A 23,110-nucleotide genomic window follows, 5' to 3' on the forward strand; every position below is an offset into this window, starting at 1 on the left:
AACACTGATTGTGTTACAGCACCAGCTGAAGCTACTGGAGGCTCAGAAGAGGCAGCAGGAGCTGATCCTGAGGAGGAAGACTGAGGAGGTGAGCAACCTTTATATATATATATATATATATAGATTTTTTAAATGTATTCTACTAAAATCATACAAAAACATATAATTCATACACACAAATGAACAAAATTAGTAGAAGCGGGAGGGCTGAAGCATAGCTTATGGGGATTAGCCCTCCCGTGCATCATCATTAGCATCAATATAATAATAATAATGACATTTATTTCATCAAAAACGTATAGAAATGGAGTACAAAGAAATAAAGAAAACTAATGAAAACTGGAATAAAAAAATAAAATAAAAGTTAGGGCAAGAAAAAAGTAAATGCATATATAAGCAATACTGGGAATATCCAATACTTGTTAGCTGGAGTAATCTGCAAATATAATTATTTTTACTTTAGTTTTGAATTGTTGATGACTAGTAGTACTTGAAAGGTCTGGGTGAAGTCCATTCCACGTTCTAACTCTGTTTATGGATCAGCTGTGATTCGATGGTTGTTCTACAGGGCTTTCTACACAACCAGTTAGGATGCCTGGTTGGGTATTTCATGACTATGGTTTAGAACTGCTTTTGAATGTTATTAAGCATTATGGAAAATGTTGTGCATAATCAGTACTGTTTTAAGCTTAGGGATACATCGGTGTTCCTCAAACCTTTTTTGATAATGTACCACATTTTAAGTATTTTTTAAGACAAAGATCTCATGACAAGTGCAAAATATTTTACGTGACAAATAAAAAAAGCCTTAATAAAGAAGGGCAATACAGCTGCACCATCAATCAAGCCTTGTTACTATTTTAAAGACATTCCTGTTTGGTCAGGCGTTTGGGTAACCGGTGTGCTTGATCTTATTCCATTTAATACTATGTTTTTATTTTTTTTTGTTTTAAATTTCATTTGTAAGTCTTGTTTTATTGTGTCTTAAATTATGCTCTGGTGCTTTTATAACTTCTTAACATGTGGGTTCATTGATCATTGTACGCTTTATAAATAAACTTTACTTTCTTGTTACTAAAAATAAATACCTTTTTTAAATATATCACAAAATTCATGTCAAAAAGTGTTAATCTTGCCATCACACTAAGACAGCATTGTAATCATACTAATGCATTGAGCTGCATCTTTTTGATAAGTTGCACAAAGACAATACAGTGACAAACATAGGCTTATGTATCACTTACTAAACCTCCAAAGATTTTTAAAATTAAAATAAGGTTGTAGTAAAATGTTTGGCAAGTTAAAGCTAATTTACCTGCTGATGGTTTATTGCAATTATTGTAAGTTTTCTTTGGATTAAATCACCAGTTTAATACATATACGTACATGTAATCTCATGTAATGTTATGTCATTTAATGTCATTAAATATCAAAATTAGCTTCCCAGACAAACAGGGAAAAGAAAATACTGAATTGAATTGCATTTTCTGCACTTCAATGTTTCGGCTAGCTCCAAATTGTATTGACAAAATAAGAATATTTAATATTAAATGACATTTATTTCCTTTAAACTTTACTAACTTCTAAAATCCCTATCTATTTGAGAAACCCTGTTCTACGGACGCTGTTATACGTGTGTGTGTGTGTGTGTGTGTGTGTGTGTGTGTGTGTGTGTGTGTGTGTGTGTGTGTGTGTGTGTGTGTGTGTGTGTGTGTGTGTGTGTGTGTGTGTGTGTGTGTGTGTGTGTGTGTGTGTGTGTGTGTGTGTGTGTGTGTGTGTGTGTGTCAGGTGACGGCTCTGAGGAGGCAGGCCCGGCCCACCTCAGGGAAGGTGGTGAGGAAGTTCCTGTCTGACCCGGTGCAGGACTCCAGCTACAGACCTCCATCTGGACGCCTGTACTCCTCCGGCAACGCTGCTCCCAACGGCACGCGGTGAGTCTGAGAGCGAAACCGGAAAAAGGGGGGGGGGGACTAAATATAGTTTGTTTTTGTGGAGCCAAAAAAGGCCAGGTTTTCTCCCTGTAGCATGCAAGCAAGACACTCAACACCTGCGCCATCACTGGGATATGAAATCCTCAAAAATGTAACATTCCCTTGAATCCTTTTTAGTTTTTAGATTTGTTTTAACATAATTTAAGTTATCGCAATGCAAAAACCATATTATCATTTCCATTAGAATCAGAATCAGTTTGAATACCAAATCAGGGAATTTGCTTTGGTATAATGGTTTTCGTTTTCCAACATCTCCAATGAATGGTTATAATACAACAAGCATTTTAATTATTGAGTTTTAAATATGATATAATCAAGTCTTTTCATATACGTACAAATAATGACAAAAGACCCTTATTGAAGCACAGAAAGAATATATCTGCAATTTAGTCTTTACTGTAATTATGTCATTTTTGAAAAGATAATAAATGTGCTCTTTTAATCTCACTTATGTTATATAACTTGAAAGCCCATTGTGCTCTTCTATAAGTATTTTACTTAGTTAGTATTAGTGCAATAGGCAGGGCCGGCTCTAGACAATTTGCAGCCCTAGGCGAGATTTGAGCTGGCGCCCCAGCCAGAGAATCTTACAATAGAAGATAAAGATAGTGTCCAAGGAATACACAATAGAATGGAGGGTGGACGTCACATCCTCTAGGGGGGTCCGGGGGTACGCCCCCCCGGGAAGATTTTTGAACATTTTAAAGTAAAATGCTTTAATCTGGTGCACTTTAAGCAGAATTACTAGAGACCTGATCTAGGGGGTACAACTCTAAACACCCATATGAAAAAGTTTGGTTTACGTTTTATTAATCAAATAAGTATATGAACATAACCAACAACCTACCATAGCCAATAACAAATAAATGTAACTTATTTTATTTTTGTTGTTCATTCATATCTTATTTTACCTTAATATTTATTTATTTGTGCATATTTTTTTGTATCTCCAGTTTAAAACGATATGTCTGGTTTAGTGTCCTATAGTATACATTGAAATGATTTCAAACCTGTTTATCCCAATAATTATAAAGGTGTGCCTTGGAAATATGTGTTTATATAAATTGTGGTCAAAACGGTTGAGACCCACTGAGATAACTTAGACTAAACACTCAGAGTCCTTTACCTCTCTGAGCTGTAGTTATCAGCCTCTCAGTCTGACTGGAGAGGACTCTCCCTCCACATTATTGTAGAAACATCTTCTTCTTATATCCGTTAGAGCAGCTAGCACCAGATGCTAATAACAACTGCGCCGGTACCGGTGCACCCTCTCTCTCTCTCCCTCTCTCTCCCTCCCTCGCTCACTCGCACTTTGGCTGTGAGCTGCGGGTGCCAGATAAGCCAACATCCCCCATTTTCATCACTTACAGCGCCCATCGTACAGGGCAAATGAAACGTGTAACCGGGGTGAAAAGGGTGTTACATTGACTTAATTATGAATATTGTTAGATCAAGGCCGAAAATTAGGATGAGCCCCAACGGTCAAAAATGTTTTTCTACCAGCGCAGCGCCTCGCCAGATCTGGCGCCCTAGGCGACCATTTATAACGCCAGTGCTCCCGGCCGGCCCTGGCAATAGGACTCAAAGGAACTGAACTCATGCTGTTTAATACAGGCCTCATTGTCATGTCCCCCTAAAGAGGGTACAACATGAATTGCTGTGTCTTAGGCGAGGAAAACTTACTTTAAAGATGATTTTCTTGCCATTAATATGTTGGATTTTAAGTTTAAGATATAATTCATCATCAGGACGCTGCAACTGAAACGTTTGAATCAGATAATTTACATGATTGATTTGCTTAAACGTGTTCAATCCATGCTGCTGTGTGTGCAGGACTTCCTACCGGCGCTCAGGGATCTTATCCACCAGGATCGCTCGCAACAAGTGGCAGTCTCTGGAGCGGAGGATCACTGACGTCATCATGCAGAGGATGACCATCTCCAACATGGAGGCCGACATGAACCGCCTCCTCAAGGTAACGCTACCAGTTATATTTTCAAATGTCTGGATCTATCATATATTATTGATCTCTCTAGATATAGCTTTTTATTACAGTATTAAAGTAGGATGATGAGTTGAATTGTGTCATCTATGAAGGTAGGCAAACCAAAAATCCCCTCCATCTTCAAAACATAAAACCGGGTGTCCGCGGGGTCTTAAAAAGTATTAAAAGTTGATAAATCAATTTAGCGAAAATTAAGACTATTAAAAAGTATCAAAGGGAATTTCCCAAGGTATTACTTTGTGTAGCTTGTTTTCAATAAGTATTTAAATGGTCCAAAGAGGTTGTATTCTACAGTCTGCCTGAATGTAATCATAGCGTAGGTGTGTAGTGTGATTCTGTGTAGTTTATTTATGGCATTGGGTTTGACGTCACCTGAACAGCACATCTCACGCTCACTGCTTGATAGCGCGCGAAGGTCCGTTTACGCCGGTTGTTAAACAACATCGTTATGGGGAAATGCATGTCTGCGTCCAAATGGTTGGAAGATAAGGAGGAAGGACAATCAATACTGTATATAGTCAATGTGAGGTGAAGTGTGTCGCCAATGCAACCGGTTAAAACTCCAAGTGGTGATGAGGTCTTAAAATGTATTGACTTCAGGATTCCTGCATATACCCTGTAAAAACATAATCTGGAATTAAAGAGGTTTAAGAAGTGTTTGGAAGATGTCTGTGAGAGACTTGTCTTTTCGGCAGATTTTCCAGCGGTTGTTTTATGTCATTTTTAAATATGTCAAATCTTGAAGTCTTTAACTCATGCTACATCATCTTGTTTCACAGAACCTGGCATATCATCTTTTTTTTTGATAAACAGAAAGACCACTGCTTCTTGCTACTATTTATTTACATGCTTTTATTGCACTATTTTATGTTGTTGTGATTTATATATTGACATACCTTTAAGGAGAAGCCTGGGACTTAAGATTTTATTTTCCAACAACTACGCCGTAATTGCATTTTCTCACAAAGCCTTTGATTCTTGAATCTGCAATATTAACCATGTCTTATTTTTCACTATCCTTATTTTTTACACTTTTTTTAGATTGTTTATGTACCACCAGGTACCAAAGCAAACTCCTTGTACGTGTAAACTTACCTGGCAATAAACTTGATTCTAATTCTGATCTAAAAATGAGTCCTTCGACTGAAATCCGTTTTGTTTTTCGTGTGTTCATAGCAACGAGAGGAGCTAACCAAGCGTAAGGAGAAGGTGATCCGGAAGAGGGAGCGTCTGTCGAGGGAGGGTCCGGAGGTGGAGAAGGCGGTGCTGCCCATCAACGAGGAGGTGGACGCACTGACGGCCAACATCGACTACATCAACGACAGCATCGCAGACTGCCAGGCCAACATCATGCAGATGGAGGAAGCCAAGGTGAGAAAGGCCCCCAACGCCTAAAAGTGTGTTCACTTGATATTAATGCCATTTCCTTCATACTACCTTTAAACCCTTGAACAGCTTGGTTTGAGTAGAGTTTATAACGGGCTAAACTTTTACGTTATGAATAATGTTCTTATTTTAAACAAACTAAAGTCTTTTTTATTTTTTTTATTTTAATTAATGCTGTTTCCTAATTGAGTGACTGTTTTCAGGAGGAGGGCGACACAGTGGATATCTCCGCAGTGATTGGCTCCTGTACTCTGAATGAAACTCGGTTTCTGTTGGATCACTTCATGACGATGGCAATCAGCAAGGTACCAGCAAGTATTAATAAGAGTTCAATGAGGAATAATAACATCCGTATATATCATCATGTGTCCTTACGGCTGCTTCAAAACAAACTTGAATACAAAGAAACATTTCCTGATTATTTATTTTTTCGCCCAAACCTGGCAATTTTACATTCTAACGTTACCTCTGTAGGAAAATATTTGACATTTTGGCTAAATCTGCCACATTATCATCATCATGTTGTCATTTTAATGTAAACATGACAAAACCTCACACTCGAGGAGGCACCAAAGCCCCACACTGTTTCCCATGCACTGTATAACAGCTGCCAACGTTAACTAGGCTTAATTTGTCTGCCTTAGCGTGAACATGCACTTGTCCATTTCCATTTATTCAAAATCGCAGAGATGAAAGTGTTAACTGTTATATAAACAGCAAACGGGACACCATGTGTTTGTGCCTGACCTCCTCAGGGCCTGCAGGCGTCTCAGAGGGAGTCCCAGGTGAAGGTGATGGAGGGCCGGCTGAAGCAGACGGAGATCACCAGCGCCACCCAGAACCAGCTGCTCTTCCACATGCTGAAGGAGAAGGCCGAGTTCAACCCGGAGCTGGACGCCCTGCTGGGGAATGCCCTGCAAGGTAACCGCTGCATGTGTCAGGGTTCAGATTGGAGTGAAAACGTGGACCCAAAACACGGACCAGACTCTGGTTTAACCCCGCCCACCTCCTGGAAGTATCAGATGTGTCAAATGTTATGTTTTCCTTTTCCATGTAAATCTGCCACTAAACGTGAAAGATTTTGGGCTTCCAGGAAGTGGACTGGGTTACTGGTCAGATGCATGATGGGTCTTTTGACATGCACTGCCTGTTGCCTTCTGCTGAATAGAAGCTGGCCTATGTATTATACAACTGGCACATAATCCCTCTAAAAAAATCACATTGCTATAAAAAAAAAAGTGTTATCATTTGGGTACATTTTATTGAAACTCTTAGGAAAAAAAGAAGATGTTTCCCAGCTTCTGTTCAGTTGGATGCTTTGTTTACAGTAGCTGCACTTTATTTTGTTTTGATTTTATAGAATTATGGGGGACAGTGTTTTTGATTTGTGCATCGCCTTTGTTTCTGTTCCCCCACGTTTTCCTTTTTTCTTTTTGTTTTGTTTCCTTATGTTTTCACAGAGCTAGGTAACATCCCGGCTGGTAAGTGACCCACATTAGATTCCTCTGTGTTTATGAATGCATGGTTCCTTTTCCCTTTGCACAAAACTAACTGAACGTAACATGGAACAGGTGCATGAGGTGCAATGCAACCAACGCTTCCCTCCATCTGTCCGCTGACCTCCACCTTCCCCTTCCCCTCTGGATACACTGCGGCCCAATTCCAAACTGACCCCTACACACTCCCTCTTCATCCCACTTAGTGAGCTCCATCTGTAGTCAAGACTCTCAGCTAAATGAGGCTGCTTCTTTATGGTGTTGAGTGCAAATAATACACCAACAGCAAAACGGGAACTGTCGTCCTTTAATCGGCGGTTCTGTGTGGGTTCAATCCCATCCCCTGCAGTCAAGATGTCGATGTATCCTTGTGCAAGATAGCTAACCCCGAGTTGCTCCCGATGGCGTTGATCATATGGTATGAACGGCGTGTGAGTGTGTGTAAGCTTCTTTGAGCAGGCGGCACATTGCTCTGTGTGAATGATGCCTTGGATAATGTGAATCGCTTTGAGGGGTCGTAAAGACTGGATAAAGTGCGATAGAAATACAGTTCATTCAACTTTTAACATTTCCATAATGCTGTGAATCATCCCCTCTTTCACGAAGAATAATAGAAATAACGTTAATGAACAAGAAAAAACCTTAAGTAGCATTTTTTGTTTTGTTCGTGTGTCTACGGACATAATTCACTATTGTCTCTGGGTAAACACCAGCAGTCTGCTGATAAGCCTTATCTGTGATGTTTACCTTTACACAGTATCAGTTGGACGAAATGGAAAGGAAACGTGTCCGTCCATACAAAGGAGTGATTGATTGTCGATTGGTTTGGAACAGCACTCATTGTAGGGGACCCGCTACAAGAACGTTTTTAAGGGGGAGGGTGTAAGGGCTGTTTTGGAATTGGGCTTCCTCCTCTTCCTCCTCTTCCTCCTCCAGAGCCTCCATGCTTTAGCCCCCTGCTAACCCAGGACCCCCCCCCCACAGGAAGCCTTCAACATGGATGTGCTCCGTCACACCCTGTAGGTCAGCTGACCCCATCAGGAGCGTCGGACTAACGACTCTCTCACTCCTCCACCCTGTTGTCTCGTATCTACCTGTCTCTGTATAACCTCCCACACCTTGCTGACCTCTGACCTCTTCCACCCATCTGACCCCATTGAGCTCAGTGAGGACCGAGTCTCGATTAAACAGCATGGCGCCCCGCTGACATCGCCCTCATCTGCTTCCCTTGATCACCTTTTCTACACCCATTAAAAGCAGCTATCTTTAAAGAAAACAGAGCCTCTCCCTGAAAGTTAGCAATAATAATGTGGGCAAAGTGTTTTTAGCTAAGAGCAGTTTTAGAAAGTAATTTCATCAGCAAAGAGCGTTTCCTCTCAACTTTAATATGATTTATGAACCTGTTTTTGACAGACAACGGGGACGATAGCAGCAGCGACGAGTCGGCACAGAGCCCGTCTGCTGACGGGAAGTGAGTTCATTTATTGATGTCATACAATATTTTTATATAATACTTAGCACCATTATTTTATGTTGATGTGCTATATGCATACAGTATATACTGTGTATGCAATTATGTCTTGTTTTGTGTTTATGTTAATCTCATGTTATGTCGTTTTCATGTTATTTTATTGTGTAAATCGTAATGTTTTACCTTTTTTATTGTGATGTTACATCATTTTTTTAAATATTTATGTTTAATTTTTTTTTCCTTAATTTTATAAATCTTATTTGATGTCACGTAACATTATTTTTAAAAATCGTATTTTATGTTTTGCTTATTTTAAGTGATTAGATGTTCATTTCTATGTTAGAGTATATTAGTGTACTGTAATCTTCAATCAGTGGGTGTATATCTTCTACGGTACCATTCATCTGTAAATGTAATATTTTTGTCCCTTTTTTGATATTATATTTCATATCAAACTTGTGTATTGCCCTGCTTTAATGAAAACAAATCCCAATATGGGTTATTTAATCGGATATTATATAAAACAATGTGCTTTGTGTGTTTTACAAAACGCCATATGTTTATTCATCCTCATGAAAACCCTCTTCCTTTCAGCACCATGTCATCCGACCTCATGAAACTCTGTGGAGAGACTAAAACACGCGGCAAGGTAACACTTTGATCCTGATCTTCTGCACGCATCAGCTCTCCCTACTTCCTGTCTTCATGTCCTCTCCTCTGGGCTCCTCAGGCTCGCAGGAGGACCACCACCCAGATGGAGCTGCTGTACGCTAACAGTGACTCCGCTCCCGACGCCCCCCCCTCAGACTTCTCCGCCCCGATGCTGCCGTTAGCAGAAACTCCAGATGGGGGGGGGGACATGGAGACGTCCGGCTCATCAGTCAGGGACTACAGCGCTCTCTCCCCAGGCTTTTCCTCTAAAATGGGCAGCATGTAAGTCCAGGCCCGGCACTCTGTCTCTAACACAATAATCATCACTTCCTCCCTGGCTTCCTTCCTTCCTTCCTTCCTCCCTCCCTTCCTTCCTTCCTCGCTTCCTTCCTTCCTTCCTTCCTCCCTTCCTTCCTTCCTCCCTCCCTCCCTTCCTCCCCCCCTCCTTCCTTCCTTCCTCCCTCCCTTCCTTCCTTCCTTCCTTCCTCCCTCCTCCCTTCCTCCCTCCCTGCCTTCCTTCCTTCCTTCCTCCCTACCTCCCTTCCTTCCTCCCTTCCTTCCTTCCTTCCTCCCCCCTTCCTTCCTTCCTTCCTTCCTCCCTCCCTCCCTTCCTTCCTTCCTCCCTCCCTCCCTCCCTCCCTCCTTCATGCATGTTTGATGTTGCTGCTCTGCTTTAGCTAATTTTTCGTTTCACATTATTCATGAGCATCCTTACATCAGATGGCCAGGCCTTCAACTTTTATTTACATAATTTATTACTGTCCCCTGCTAAATCGGCCTTTTCAAATTCAAAGCAAAACAACTAACCGGACTGCTTTTACTTGCTTCACACTAAGTGCACATTGACTTGTTTGAAAAAAAGAAGCCTTGGCTAACAGGGATCTATCAGCAAATAAATTAAAATATCACAGCGTACAATTAAGAGCTTGGCGAAGAACCACCAGAGTTTTGGGACTTCAGGTAACGTGTGTTTCTGTGTGTTCCGCATCCCTTCATCATTACGTTGACTTTGTTTCATATCATCCTGTTGTTTTATCATTATTCTTTGTTGTACTGTCTTTGTGTTGTCTGTGGGTAACTTTATGAAACGAGCAGTAACGGCTCCAGATCTTCGTCAGTGGAGAGGCGAGCGCCGGAGCCGTCGCCCCTCTCTCGCAGGAAGACATATGACAAGGCTCACGCTGCGGCCGAAAGGGCAAAGGTCAAGGAGATTAAACAGTAAGAGCCGGAGAAGGAAAAAGCTAAATAACCTCACTTCAACTCTACTAATACTCTCTGGGTTTTTCCTGCTTTTGAGGAAGCATGTGGTCTCAAACAAATGAAACATGCCTTGTGTGATGACCTCTGACCTGCCAAGTTCTCTGCTGAATTTAAAGTCTTCCTTCCTGCCTTTCTATCCACTATTTGTGACTCAAATTCAGTGTTCAACTTGCGAATAACGCCCTCCGCTGCTGCTGATGACGCATTTCTATTTATTGATGAAAATAACAGTTATTTTCCTTTCTGTGTCTTATCAGTAGAAATGGGAGCATGTGCCAAATGGTCTTTTTTGATAGCATTGATCAAATATTATCATTATTTTCCGCGAATACCCCAATACTGTTGACTATTTTTACTTATTTCCGTTTCTTTGGCAGGGACAATGCACAGTAATGAACACTTCAAACATTCAAATGTGTCAAGCGTAACAGTGCCAGATTTAGCTTTGAGCTCATTTCCATCCGCAGTCCCTCACATCAAACATTTAAGAAGTTTACATTTTACAAACATAGCAAAAACTAAATACATGATATGCAAAAGAGCGAGGGCAGCAAACACAAGTATCTACCTATTTTACTATTATAGGTGAATCCCCTATATTAGGTTTCAAATAAAAAATGTAAGGCAATTTAAATCAAATGTTGTAAATTGCACAAAGGAATAGGGCTTCTGAGTATTTTTAATACTTAATTCATTTGAGAATTTGGTGCTTTTCCATGATTTCTTTTTGGGGAAACTTCATTTTACAGATCTAAGATTAAATCCAATATTCGAGTTGTCTCAAGTTGTGAACATCACTACAAAGACATGTTGTGCACATCTCTGGTGAAGCAGAAACGTTAGACTAGACACGAGTTGACAGAACGATACTGTCTTGAAATAATAAAGCACATTGAACAGGAAACCCCGGTAATGACCTCTTTATAGCTTCAGATGAACGTGTGTTCTGGCAGTTTTCTCTCGTATGACGTGAAAGCAGCATATGCGTCTCCCTTCTGTCTCCATGCAGTCCTCCCACTCTGCTGCCAGCAGTGTGTAAACAGCTCAGCACACACTTTAATTATGCTGCAGCTTAATTGGCACCCCCGCTGTCTTCCTCCACAGCCCCGTCATCAGGACCCCGAAGAGCAGCCCACCACTTCCTCTCCCTGCCTTAACGCTCCTACCAGTAACCACGTTTAGTCGTATGACAGGGAATATGGGGCGCTTGCACACCTGCTGCAGGATAAAGCAGAGATAAGTAAAGAGGACGAGAGCCTGCCATAGAAACAGATTATAGCTGAGGATGAGCGGGACCATTTCAAACTCTGTCACTTTGCCAAATTGCTTCCTTAGATATCTCTTCATGTAGACGTGACGTACATGTGGATTTTGGAGTGTAATGTTGCAGGGTTAGATTAAAGATACGCTTATTTTCAGGTTCATACTGTATTTGTATTTCGTCTACATGTTTTAATGTTCAAAAAGCTCTTTTATTTCTCTCATACTCTCATGTGCTGCAGCACCTCTTTTCACCCTCCATTTATAAACCAGTTCTAACATAGGTGCCTACATCAACACTGTTACGGTGGGTGAAGCAAGCAGGACCCAAAAAGCAGATTACACTGATATTGCCTTTATTTCAAGGATAAAATAATAACTTGGACAAAACAGAACACTCCCCGGTGAACTCAGTCACAAACAAAAGACGAAACAACACTGAACACAGGAAGAGACAAGACTAAATACAGGGAGGGGTAATCACGAGACGAGAAACAGCCGGGCAGGGGAGGAGAAACACAAGGGCAACAGGTGAACACAATCAGACAACTAGACACACCAGGGAAACTAACGACAGGGAGGAAAAACACAGGGAGAGGGACCAGACAAGAAACCTAGAGAAAAACATGACAGGGAGAACAGCAAAACACCCAAAACAAGACATACAAAACGTGACGTAACACAATAATCGTAACAAACACAGGCTCACTATTTGGCAAGCTAGTTGGCTTAACCTTTTTGGCTACTTAGCGAGAATCAACTCACTGGGTGTTTCTCAATGTCGAGGAAGGATGCTCCAGAGCCACTATTTCAAGCATACTACGTCATCAAGTCCCGCCGAAGGATTGTTTCAATGTCCAGCATACTTGGAATTCTACCGAGCCCAGCGTACTTCGTAGCGAGAAATTTCGAGGCTTCACATGTGTAGACTCCGCGGTCTTAAAATCCCCACAATGCTTTGCGCGAGGACCAATTTCCCCAAATCTGTGGCGGAAAATGTAAGGCGGGGCCTCTCATATGAAGCACACCTGCACACTTGCTCGCCTGTTCCGCTCTTCGTTTTCCGAATGCCAGGAAGTATTCTTTCCTCGCTTCTGAAGCAAGTGGCTCGGAAGACATGTGCTACCAAGCAACCGTGCTCGAGATTGAGAAACACCCTCTGTCTGAAACTAGAGCCCTGTCTGCTCTGATTGGTTAGCTGGCCGACTCTGTTGTGATTGGTCAACCGCTTAGAGATGTCCCCCCCCTTAGCCTATCACGTACAATGTGTTGGAGCGCTAGCCAATAGAAGTAGTAATGATGTCACGAGAGTGTGGGAGAGAAACAGGGATGTTAGCCTTTACAGACCACAAACCTATAAAACACACTATAGGAATTCAGGACATTATTGGGGTCAGATACAATGTTCTTTGCAAGCCTTTAATATGTTATTATGGTATTTTAAGGACACATTGTGTGTTAAACCATTGGACATGTTACTACAGTAGTGATACTCCTTAGTATTGGTGTTTCCCATTCAATGTGTGTAACCCATTGAATTACTATTGATCACTTTGAAAAGCATACCATAGGATTGATGAGTTGTTTTCCACCTTCCATGTAGCCATCATCCAGTCTATTAAGATTGGCTTTTACTGGATTTGTTGTTTGGGTTTTTGTTGGAAATGCCTCCAGGTAAGCAGAGGGAAGGTGGGGGGAGGGGAGGAGAGAGAGATTGTCTGTGTTGTCTTGCCAGATTGGTATTTATTTGAATTAGTGTGCTTTCCCATGGGGCAAGCATACAAGTTGCATTGAATTTACTGATTAGTTTAAACACACCTCCTGTTGACAGTTAATCAGTCAAAGTAAACATCTTGTTTTCTTGTTATTTCCTCAGTTATTGCTTTGTAATGCAATTTTAAGCAGAGATTGTCTACTTTATTGGTGCATTCAAGTATTTAAGTCCGATGCCAGAAGGGGTCAATATTTACCCAACCAGAGAGCACTTTGGCTTGTTTGTATAATTGTACATTTAAATATCTGTTTCTGCAGAATTGTCACCTTTTAGTTTTCTAAAATGCATGGAAAGAAGTCACATTAAGGTCTTAACTACGTATTTAGTAGTTAAGTTGTTTTGCATTCTTAACCCTTTGTAGTAAAATAGTTTTTTCAGATTGAAAATATGCAATACTAGTTCAAACCTATTTATGTGCCATAGACTCTGTTAGACTCTTTTTATGACATTTTTTGAATTTCTTAGGGCACTTTACCGGTCTGAACTTTGTTAAATCGGATGAACAAGTATATAAATAAAACAGCACAGGGTAAAAATAGTGCCCCAGATCGCAAATAGGAACTTATTTTGAGCACCCCATGTGACAGTAACACAATGTTTTGACTGAGGAAAATGTCCGAACTTGAGGGAACATATTTTTACCTCAGTTTCACCTTTCAATGATTTCCAGACTGTACTGTAACAACGTGAAAGCAATGGATGCATCTAAGCTAGAGGATATTGAAAGCTAAGTCATGCTATATCACGAAAGTTACATTAGTATTCTGTTTTTAAGGATTTTCTAATAACTAGAATGACCTCTTCTTGAAGTGCAGTTGTACCCACTACAAAATAATTAAGAAAAAAATGAAGTAACTTGATTATAATTGGAAGTGTTTAAGCCAATAGTTGATCAAATCTAAGGAATATTGGATACTATGTTCCCCTGCAGGACACATGGATGCCTCCAGAACTCGTGCAACCACATCCAGCGTTGTGCTTCCCTTCTCCTCTCAGATCCACCCAAGTATAACATTTTGTCTTTTTTTAATATGCCAAACAAGTGAGCAAAAGGTCTGCTTTGGTGGAAAGGGAACTACATAAGCACATGGTGTGGATTCTTCCCTTTTTCTCTTCATGACCTCCACACATTTCCATCCTTTGAGCACCACTGTTGGACGGGAGACATTTCATCAGACCGGATTCTCTCTGTGTTTGTTCCAACTCTTTTTTGGTGTCTTTTCACAGAACACTTGATTAACTCGACATGAACATTTAGCACGGTTCAAAACAAAGAACATCTGACTCTCTGGGATCAATAGGTATTTACAATAAACCCAAACAGCGCCATTTTCTGAAGCTTATTACTGCTATAGAGCCTGAGCCTCCGATCGTCTCTTTTCATTAGCCTTCAGTGAAAACACACAGCAGGCCTTTTTTAGCTCATTTATTTGAAAACTCCTGAATATCAACGTCTTCATCTCTCAGCTCATCGTCCTGATGCTCCACTCATCAACACTCAGACTGATGGAGAGGAGAGATTGTACAGTTATACTATCAGACGCCAATTTGTCAACAAATGCAGCCAATTAGTGATCGATCTGAGTTTCATTGATAGTATCGAACTTTAGGTCCCTGTTGATCCCACCCCGCTGGTTTCCACTCATCATGTGTGTCTCTTTTGGTATCTTATAATGGGTAGTGGTGGAAGGTATTGAAGTAGTAGCCTTTGCACTAACACCTATATACAGGGTTCTTACGGGCATTTAAAAACCTGGAAAAGTCATGGAAATTCAAAATGCTAATTCCAGGCCCTGGAAAAGCTTTGGAAAACAATATTTTTCCCAAAGTTTTGGAAAAGTCATGGAAATGTAACTAAAGTTGCATCAAATATAATTTATATTGTATCTAATCGCCGATATAGTAATACTATAATGATAATAAATACTGTATCGTAATGAAACGTAAAATGGCATTTAACTGACGAGGTATGTTGCTGGTGAGAGATTTTAGACTGAACAAGAATATAAACGCAACACTTTTGTTTTTGCTCCCATTTTTCATGAGATGAACTCAAAGATCTAAAAAAGATTCTATATACACAAAATAACCATTTCTCTCAAATATTGTTCACAAATCTGAAAAAATCTGTGATAGTGAGCACGTCTACTTTGCCGAGATAATCCATCCCACCTCACAGGTGTGGCATATCAAGATGCTGATTAGACAGCATGATTATTGCACAGGTGTGCCTTAGGCTGGCCACAATAAAAGGCCACTCTGAAACGTGCAGTTTTGCTTTATTAAGGGGGTCTGGGGGGGTCCAAAAACCAGTCAGTATCTGGTGTAAGGGTTAGGGTTAGGGTTAGGGTAATGTTGTGAATCGAGTGGCCCACAGTGGTGGTGGGGTTATGGTATGGGCAGGCGTATGTTATGGACGATGAACACAGGCCACTCGATTCACAACATTACCCTAACCCTAACCCTAATCCTAACCCTCACACCAGATACTGACTGGTTTTCGGACCCCCCCAGACCCCCCCCAATAAAGCAAAACTGCACGTTTCAGACTGGCCTTTTATTGTGGCCAGCCTAAGGCACACCTGTGCAATAATCATGCTGTCTAATCAGCATCTTGATATGCCACACCTGTGAGGTGGGATGGATTATCTCGGCAAAGGAGAAGTGCTCACTGTCACAGATTTTTTCAGATTTGTGAACAATATTTGAGAGAAATGGTTATTTTGTGTTTATAGAAAATGTTTTAGATCTTTGAGTTCATCTCATGAAAAATGGGAGCAAAAACAAAAGTGTTGCGTTTATATTTTGTTCAGTGTAGATGCTTTAGCGTGTAGGAGCTACTAAGCCTATTTGATTTGTTTTAGATAGGCACAACATGTTTCATATGCAGACCTTATTTTCCTGTTCCATGTTCAAATAAACATTTTCAGTGGCACCGCTGAGAAAGAGTACTTTTTTTGGTCATGGAAAATGAGGTCAAGGTCCTGGAGAAGTCATTGGTGAAAGAGTGTATGAACCCTGAATATAACACACTACAGGAAAGGAAACCCCTAAAGGGCGTAAAAGGGTCTCTTTCAGTAAGATTTAGTATTTGCTACTTTTGCTTAAGTATGACATCTGAGTGCTTCTTCCTCCACTGATGATGACTCTTTGCGCTTCACTCATCTTTCTTTGTACTATCATCTCTTTTCTATTTCTGATTTGCAGCTTATCAGAGAGCTGCATGCTGCACGGTGTGATTTATACCCGAGTGCACTCACATTATTAGACATGGCTGCACCTTCTCATTGTGATATATGTGTGTGTGTGTTTTTAGGGGCGTCATTAACCCGGTGCCAGCCACTAAAAGCAGCCGCTCGGCGACGTTGCAGTGCGTCCACGTGGCGGAGGGACACAGTAAAGCCGTCCTCTGTGTCGACTGCACCGACGACCTTCTCTTCACCGGATCCAAAGGTCAATACCCACAATCCTCTCTGCTCCCATCCTCCTCCCACCTCTTAATCATTCAGCTCCCTATCATCAGTATTCTTCTCATGCCTGCTTGTTACGGCTAATTTATCGCTCCTTGACACACTGTTATGATTTTATGTGACGGCAAATAAAACCTGACGGGGATTAATTAAGATTGCCATATGCACAGCGTGTGGATAAATGAGGAGAGGGCATATCAATGATCTTGTACATACAGTAAAACTCACATTGTTAAGGGGGCTTTTCATGATGATAAATGGGGGCAAATATATTGGCCATTTAAAAAGATTGAAGTTCTTTTTTATTCCCGCAGAGCGTTTTATGTCTTTTACCAAGAGGTAGAATATAATTTATCACATTTAGAACAAACGGTTGTACTTTACTAATCAAGTAAATCATATGTTCAATTGAAGGGGGAAATGTTGTTGTGTTTTCTCTTTAAGTTATTTAGCAAATTCAGATTTGTTTTGCTTAAACACAAGTTTATAAAATATAATGTTTTTTAATCAATTGATCTAGTCAACCATTTGTACAAGAACAGCGTAGTCAATTAATCACATTTACAGATACTTAATGGGTATCTATGAAATTGTAACTTTTTTACAAAATGTGGTAAAAATATTGAAAGTAGAAAAATTCTACTTTCAATATTTTTGCCACATTTTTCAGATTATTCTTAATTTGACATAACCACTGCAGGAATTTGAGTTGCAACAGATTATTTTTACACTTTTATTTAAGCGCGAGACTGAATACTTCTCCCACTACTGCTTCTCATTGCTCTTTTATTTAGTTTTGTAATCAATACTTAAGATGTTTGTGTTAAAGTCTCCCTACAATATATATTTCCTCTCAGTCTTTATTCTGGCCTCAATTGCTCCAGTTTTTTAATCCTCCTCTCAGCGTGTTCCCTGCTTTTTAAATGTGCAACATGTTCAGATACATCGAGTACTCGAGTCCTGGACTCGGACTCGAGTGCCGATTTTCGGGACTCGTTACTCGACTCGGACTCGTGAATTTTTCCCCCCTCGATGACTCGGACTCGACTTGTACATTGACGCTCTGACTTGGACTCGAGCAAGTTTTCTCTGGAGTCTGATGTCCTCTATCCTGGCATGTGCACCTGTGAGGCGAGTTCACGGACTGGGCCCCGCTATTCCAGTCTAGAAATGTCTCGAGACACACCCCGCATCGTGCTGTATGCTTTCACACATTCTGCTCCCACATTGGAAAAGAGCTGCGCAAAATGCTCGTTATGTGGAAACAATATTGAAGAGAAGGCTCCGTAACACATTACTCTAAGGATCGAGTTCAGACATATAGGCTGTCTTGAACACTATCATCAGAGTAACGTGATCTAATCAATAAATAAAGATTCAGCCGATGAAAGCACATGGCTACTTAACATGCAGAATGACATCATTTTGCATGCTAAGTAGCCATGTGCTTTGTGGGGCTAAATCTTTATCATTAAACCGATTTAACCGGTAAAAGTTCCTTCAAAATAAGAGTCCTGATCTTATTACTATCAAAATAAAAGTGCAAAACGAAAACTCGGACTTGGACTCGGACTCGACTACGCCTCTCCCTTGGGTGACTCGGACTTGGACTCGGACTCGAAGAGTGATGACTCGAGAGTGACTTGGACTCGTGAATTGGTGACTTGACTACAACACTCTGACAGATGGAGATGATAGAAGATGTTTGTCTTGCAGACCGGACCTGTAAGGTGTGGAATCTGGTGACGGGTCAGGAGATAATGTCCCTGTCTGGCCACCAGAACAACGTGGTGTCGGTGCGCTACAGCTCCAGTCTGGTCTTCACCGTCTCCACCTCCTACATCAAAGTGTGGGACATCCGGGACTCGGCCAAGTGCATCCGAACACTAACGTGAGTACGACGTCTCTACAGATTTTAGACTGCAGTGTGTGTATTCTCCAGCACCTCTTTAGTGATTTATATTCGTTGTTGCTTGGTTTTTATCCATACAATTCCTCACACACATATAAGTGTAGTCATTTTGCCAAACGAGACAAAATAAAAGGAGATTTGTCACATTTTTCATGGGCTGCGCAATCCACATACTCAGCTCTGCTACTCATCCCACAAATGCTTGTTCCTCACAAATGTGGTACCATTTGAAAGGTTAGAAAACAGGCTTTCCAACGGTATAAGATATATTGCCAAGAAGCATTGTTACAACAAATAAATAATCTACCAAACACAAATGTCCTTACTTTTTGTGTTTTTTTCTGTTCTGTAGATATTAGGTGTGATAGGATTTTTTATTTAAAAGTACGCAGACTTAACAAATAACAAATTATTTTTTAGCAACACTTTTATGACAAGATCACACGTCCTAAAAAAACATCCTATCTCACAACAACATGTTGTGTTTTACACTTTGGAAGCCTTTCCTCCCTACATGCATAATGTGCGGGGGAGTGTGTGAATGACTGCATATTCCTCCATGTGTCCTCCGTCTGTCTGCAGGTCCTCCGGTCAGGTTACTGTCGGGGACGTCTCTGCGTCCAACACCAGCCGGACCGTCACCATCCCAGCGGGAGAGAACCAGATCAACCAGATCGCTCTGAACCCAAACGGCACGGTGCTGTACGCCGCCGCCGGGAACTCCGTCAGAGTGTGGGACCTGAGGAGGTAAACAGAGAATGAATTACTGACTGAAAAAAGCTCCAGACAGTGACGCTGCATAATCAACATTCTGGGTTTTGATCATTCATTGTGTGTTTTGGTGTTTTGAGACGCTCTTGAAATGCTATTTTAGACACTTAACAATACATTCATTTCATTTAGCTGACGCTTTTATCCAAAGTGTCTTAACAATAATCGTAATCAACCTTAAGGATACAAATGAAGGTACATGTGCTTCAAAACAAAAGCAGTTGTCCATCTTTTACAGCCAGTTAGTAAACACTTTTCATGTATTTATGCTGAGATTGAATACATCACACTCAATTTACAAACCTTGCTACATGTCATTTTTTTAAACCTATTTATTCGTTAACAATAGTCAGCACCAAAAACTAGAACAATTGTTGTCTTACAATTAGGGACCTTATACAGGTATTGACAATTTCCGTGATACTAAACATTTAACTTGTCAAGAATACACATGTGAGAGTATCATGTAAGTGTTCCAGCACTTCTGAAATCATATATCAATTCGTTTTTATACAGTTCAGTCAGACAACTCACGTGTTCTTAATATGTTTATTAGAAGCAGCATATAGTTTGAGTTTGGCGTCTAGGCTCGGGCCTCATCACTCCACAGATTTACAAAGAACATTGAGTGATGATTAGATAACTACCCCCCGAGCCTACAGGTGGAAGCTGGGGTGGTGGTGGGTCAGGCGAGCAGCAGCAACATGAAACACAGCAGCAGGAACATGAACGCAGCAGTAGCAAGTGAACACAGCAGCAGCATAGCGAGGCAGAGGCAGGAAGGAGAATGAAGAGCGGCATGTTTAGGAGAATGTGTTTGGTTGGTTGTCAGAGGGACGAGGTGCGTCACGTGTTAATGTATCATTGGTGCTCGAGTTGACTGCCTGAACTAGCTCGCAGGCTTCGCCCCATTTATGGTTACAGACCGTTTCTCCTTCTCTCAAAACATTTTTTTAATTTATTTTTGTCATTATGTTCCTCTCTTTTTTCAGATTTGCCTCCACGGGGAAACTGATTGGACATCTGGGTCCGGTGATGTGTCTGACTGTGGATCAATCCGGAAACAACCAGGACCTGGCGATCACCGGCTCCAAAGATCACTACATCAAGGTGAGTCTCCATGTTTCCTTCTCCTTTGTGTCCTGGATTTACAACCAGAGCATGCTCTTCATATTTCCACTGAGCCCTGTAAGGAAAGCCAAAGATTAAACATCTGGTTATGGCTCCTTCCCTCTGATTGGTTCATTAGACACGCTCTACTGATGCTTTTAATTGTAACGCACCTGACTGCTGAAAAAAAAAAAAACACATTCTCAAAATAAATGTTCTTATAGCTTTTAGAGATGATAGAAATGTGATCTTTAATCAAACCGCTACTTATAATTACTTTTAACAAGTGTATTTTATTTTACTATTTCTAAAATAACTGTACCCTATTTTACATCTTGAACATTTCAGAAGTATCTCTTAAAATGGTCTTTTCCCAAAATGTTTCAATTAGGGCTGCTCAATTAATCGTATTTTAATCGCAATTACGATTTTGGCTCGCAACGATTATGAAAACAACGTAATCGAAATAAAACTATTTTTTTTATTTTTTTTTTTTATTAGTTTTTCAGTTTAATTATACTTAAAGTTCAGGATAATCAACTGTTAAAAACATACTGTTACATTTTTTTCTTTCAATAAATGGATGTTTTCAAAGTAAATTGATAATCGTTTTTAATAATCCTGATATCAATTATTGACCCAAATAATCGAGATTATGATTTTTGCCATAATCGAGCAGCCCTAGTTTCAATGTCCTTTTACTATTTTTTATGAATGCCTCTTCTCTGTTAGTACATCTCTTTGTTGCATTTGACTCAAATATATTTAATATGAGAGTCGAAAACTAATCATTTAAACCCTCTTTGAAAATAAAGAGTACGATCGCACAATAAAATGCAAAACACGTTGTTTCTGTAAGACACCCTTTAATGTGTGTGTGTGTGTGTGTGTGTGTGTGTGTGTGTGTGTGTGTGTGTGTGTGTGTGTGTGTGTGTGTGTGTGTGTGTGTGTGTGTGTGTGTGTGTGTGTGTGTGTGTGTGTGTGTGTGTGTGTGTGTGTGTGTGTGTGTGTGTGTGTGTGTGTGTGTGTGTGTGTGTGTGTGTGTGTGTGTGTGTGTGTGGCAGCTGTTTGACGTGACTGAAGGCTCTCTGGGGAGCATCGGACCCACACACAACTTCGAACCTCCGCATTACGACGGCATCGAGTCTCTGGTGGTGCAGGGCGACATTCTGTTCAGCGGCTCCAGAGACAACGGCATCAAGAAGTGGGACCTGGACCGCAAAGACCTGCTGCAGGTAGGAGACCAGCAGACATCACAAGGAGGGGTCCACAAAAATGATTTGGTGTTTAAATAGAGCTTATTGTAAAAAAGGGTTATTTAAGGTGCTTTACACTTAGGCATCATGTGTATTGTTTTTTGTGTTTTTCCATGATATTTCCTGCTTTTTTACCTCTCACATGACAAAGCATTTTTAGTGCAAAATCACTGATCAGCATATCTGCCTATACACATCATTTTTTCCCTGTCATATTTTAGTAAAAAAAGCATTTCATTTTACTGATCAGCCAACATGCTGTTATAAAAGCTTTTCAACCATTAAAAAAAATCTAATACCACAGAAAAAAGACTCTATTTAATACAATTCACCAAAACACTTGAACCCACAGATCATTTAAAAAGGGGACATATCAACCACATTATAATTAGTATTAGGAGGAATATGACTTATCACTTTTAAGGCACAAAGTAAATCATATTTTCATTTTAAAGTGAAAATATTGTATTTTTGTCTTTGGTACACTTTTTTTACTGCTTAAGTTAATATAATGTTTTTTTAATAATTAATCTAGTCAACCATATGTACAAGAACAGCTTTGTGAATTAATCCAATTTACAGATAATTAATTGTTATCTATGAAAATAATGTTTAATATTTTTACTAAATGTTTCTGATTATACTTGATTTGACTTTTAATTTTTACTTGTATTTTATACAAAAAAGAATACAAGTGACCAAAACACTTGAACACACAGATCATTTAAATACATTAATATGTGTAAAAAAGGAACATATTAACCACATTATAATAAGTATAAAATATTTCTAATGGGGAATAATTAAACCTTAAATCCTTTTTTCCAACAGCAAGTCCCGAACGCCCACCGTGACTGGGTGTGTGCGCTGGGAGTCGTCCCCGGGTCCCCGGCCCTGCTGAGCGGCTGCCGGGGTGGGGTGCTCAAGCTGTGGCACACGGACACTCTGGGGACCCTGGGAGAGCTGAAGGGTCACGAGAGCCCCATCAACGGCATCTCCACCAACAGCAGCCATCTGTTCACCGCCTCCGAGTGAGTCTCACCCCACAAACACATAGAACGGTCTCCACGTCCCTAAGTCCCTGCTATGACAACTGGTTGGATTTAGGGTTCTTTTCAATGTACTTTTCTACACATGTCCTGTTCCATATGCCTTTAGTCCTGCAGTTATATAGCGAGTTAAGATGAACCCTTAAAGCTCCAGTGACAGATGCAGTGTAGTTTATTTAAAGAACTTATTTATAAAAGAAAATTGAATAAACTCCAGGGGGAAAAAAATAAGACACAAATATTTTGAT

General features: G+C 40.4%; 1 protein-coding gene across 4 annotated transcripts in view; it reads left to right on the top strand.

The window, feature by feature from the left end:
• Window positions 1–23,110, top strand: part of kif21a (kinesin family member 21A) — a 75,835-nt gene that overhangs the window by 47,438 nt on the left and 5,287 nt on the right. For 2 of the 4 annotated variants that reach the window (XM_079681658.1, XM_079681660.1), the window contains 17 exons: window positions 20–88; window positions 1,789–1,931; window positions 3,825–3,966; window positions 5,173–5,367; window positions 5,586–5,687; window positions 6,138–6,303; window positions 6,843–6,863; window positions 8,292–8,349; window positions 8,944–8,998; window positions 9,080–9,282; window positions 10,096–10,218; window positions 16,611–16,747; window positions 18,481–18,655; window positions 19,259–19,423; window positions 20,440–20,557; window positions 21,622–21,792; window positions 22,645–22,844. In XM_079681658.1, coding sequence (XP_079537784.1) covers window positions 20–88; window positions 1,789–1,931; window positions 3,825–3,966; window positions 5,173–5,367; window positions 5,586–5,687; window positions 6,138–6,303; window positions 6,843–6,863; window positions 8,292–8,349; window positions 8,944–8,998; window positions 9,080–9,282; window positions 10,096–10,218; window positions 16,611–16,747; window positions 18,481–18,655; window positions 19,259–19,423; window positions 20,440–20,557; window positions 21,622–21,792; window positions 22,645–22,844 — 2,243 coding nt within the window. The remainder of the gene's footprint in view (window positions 1–19; window positions 89–1,788; window positions 1,932–3,824; window positions 3,967–5,172; window positions 5,368–5,585; window positions 5,688–6,137; window positions 6,304–6,842; window positions 6,864–8,291; window positions 8,350–8,943; window positions 8,999–9,079; window positions 9,283–10,095; window positions 10,219–16,610; window positions 16,748–18,480; window positions 18,656–19,258; window positions 19,424–20,439; window positions 20,558–21,621; window positions 21,793–22,644; window positions 22,845–23,110) is intronic. The other 2 variants (XM_079681659.1, XM_079681661.1) reach the window with 2 other exon arrangements.

This window comes from Notothenia rossii, assembly GCF_949606895.1.
Source record: "Notothenia rossii genome assembly, chromosome: 5".
Taxonomy (NCBI): Eukaryota; Metazoa; Chordata; class Actinopteri; order Perciformes; family Nototheniidae; genus Notothenia; species Notothenia rossii.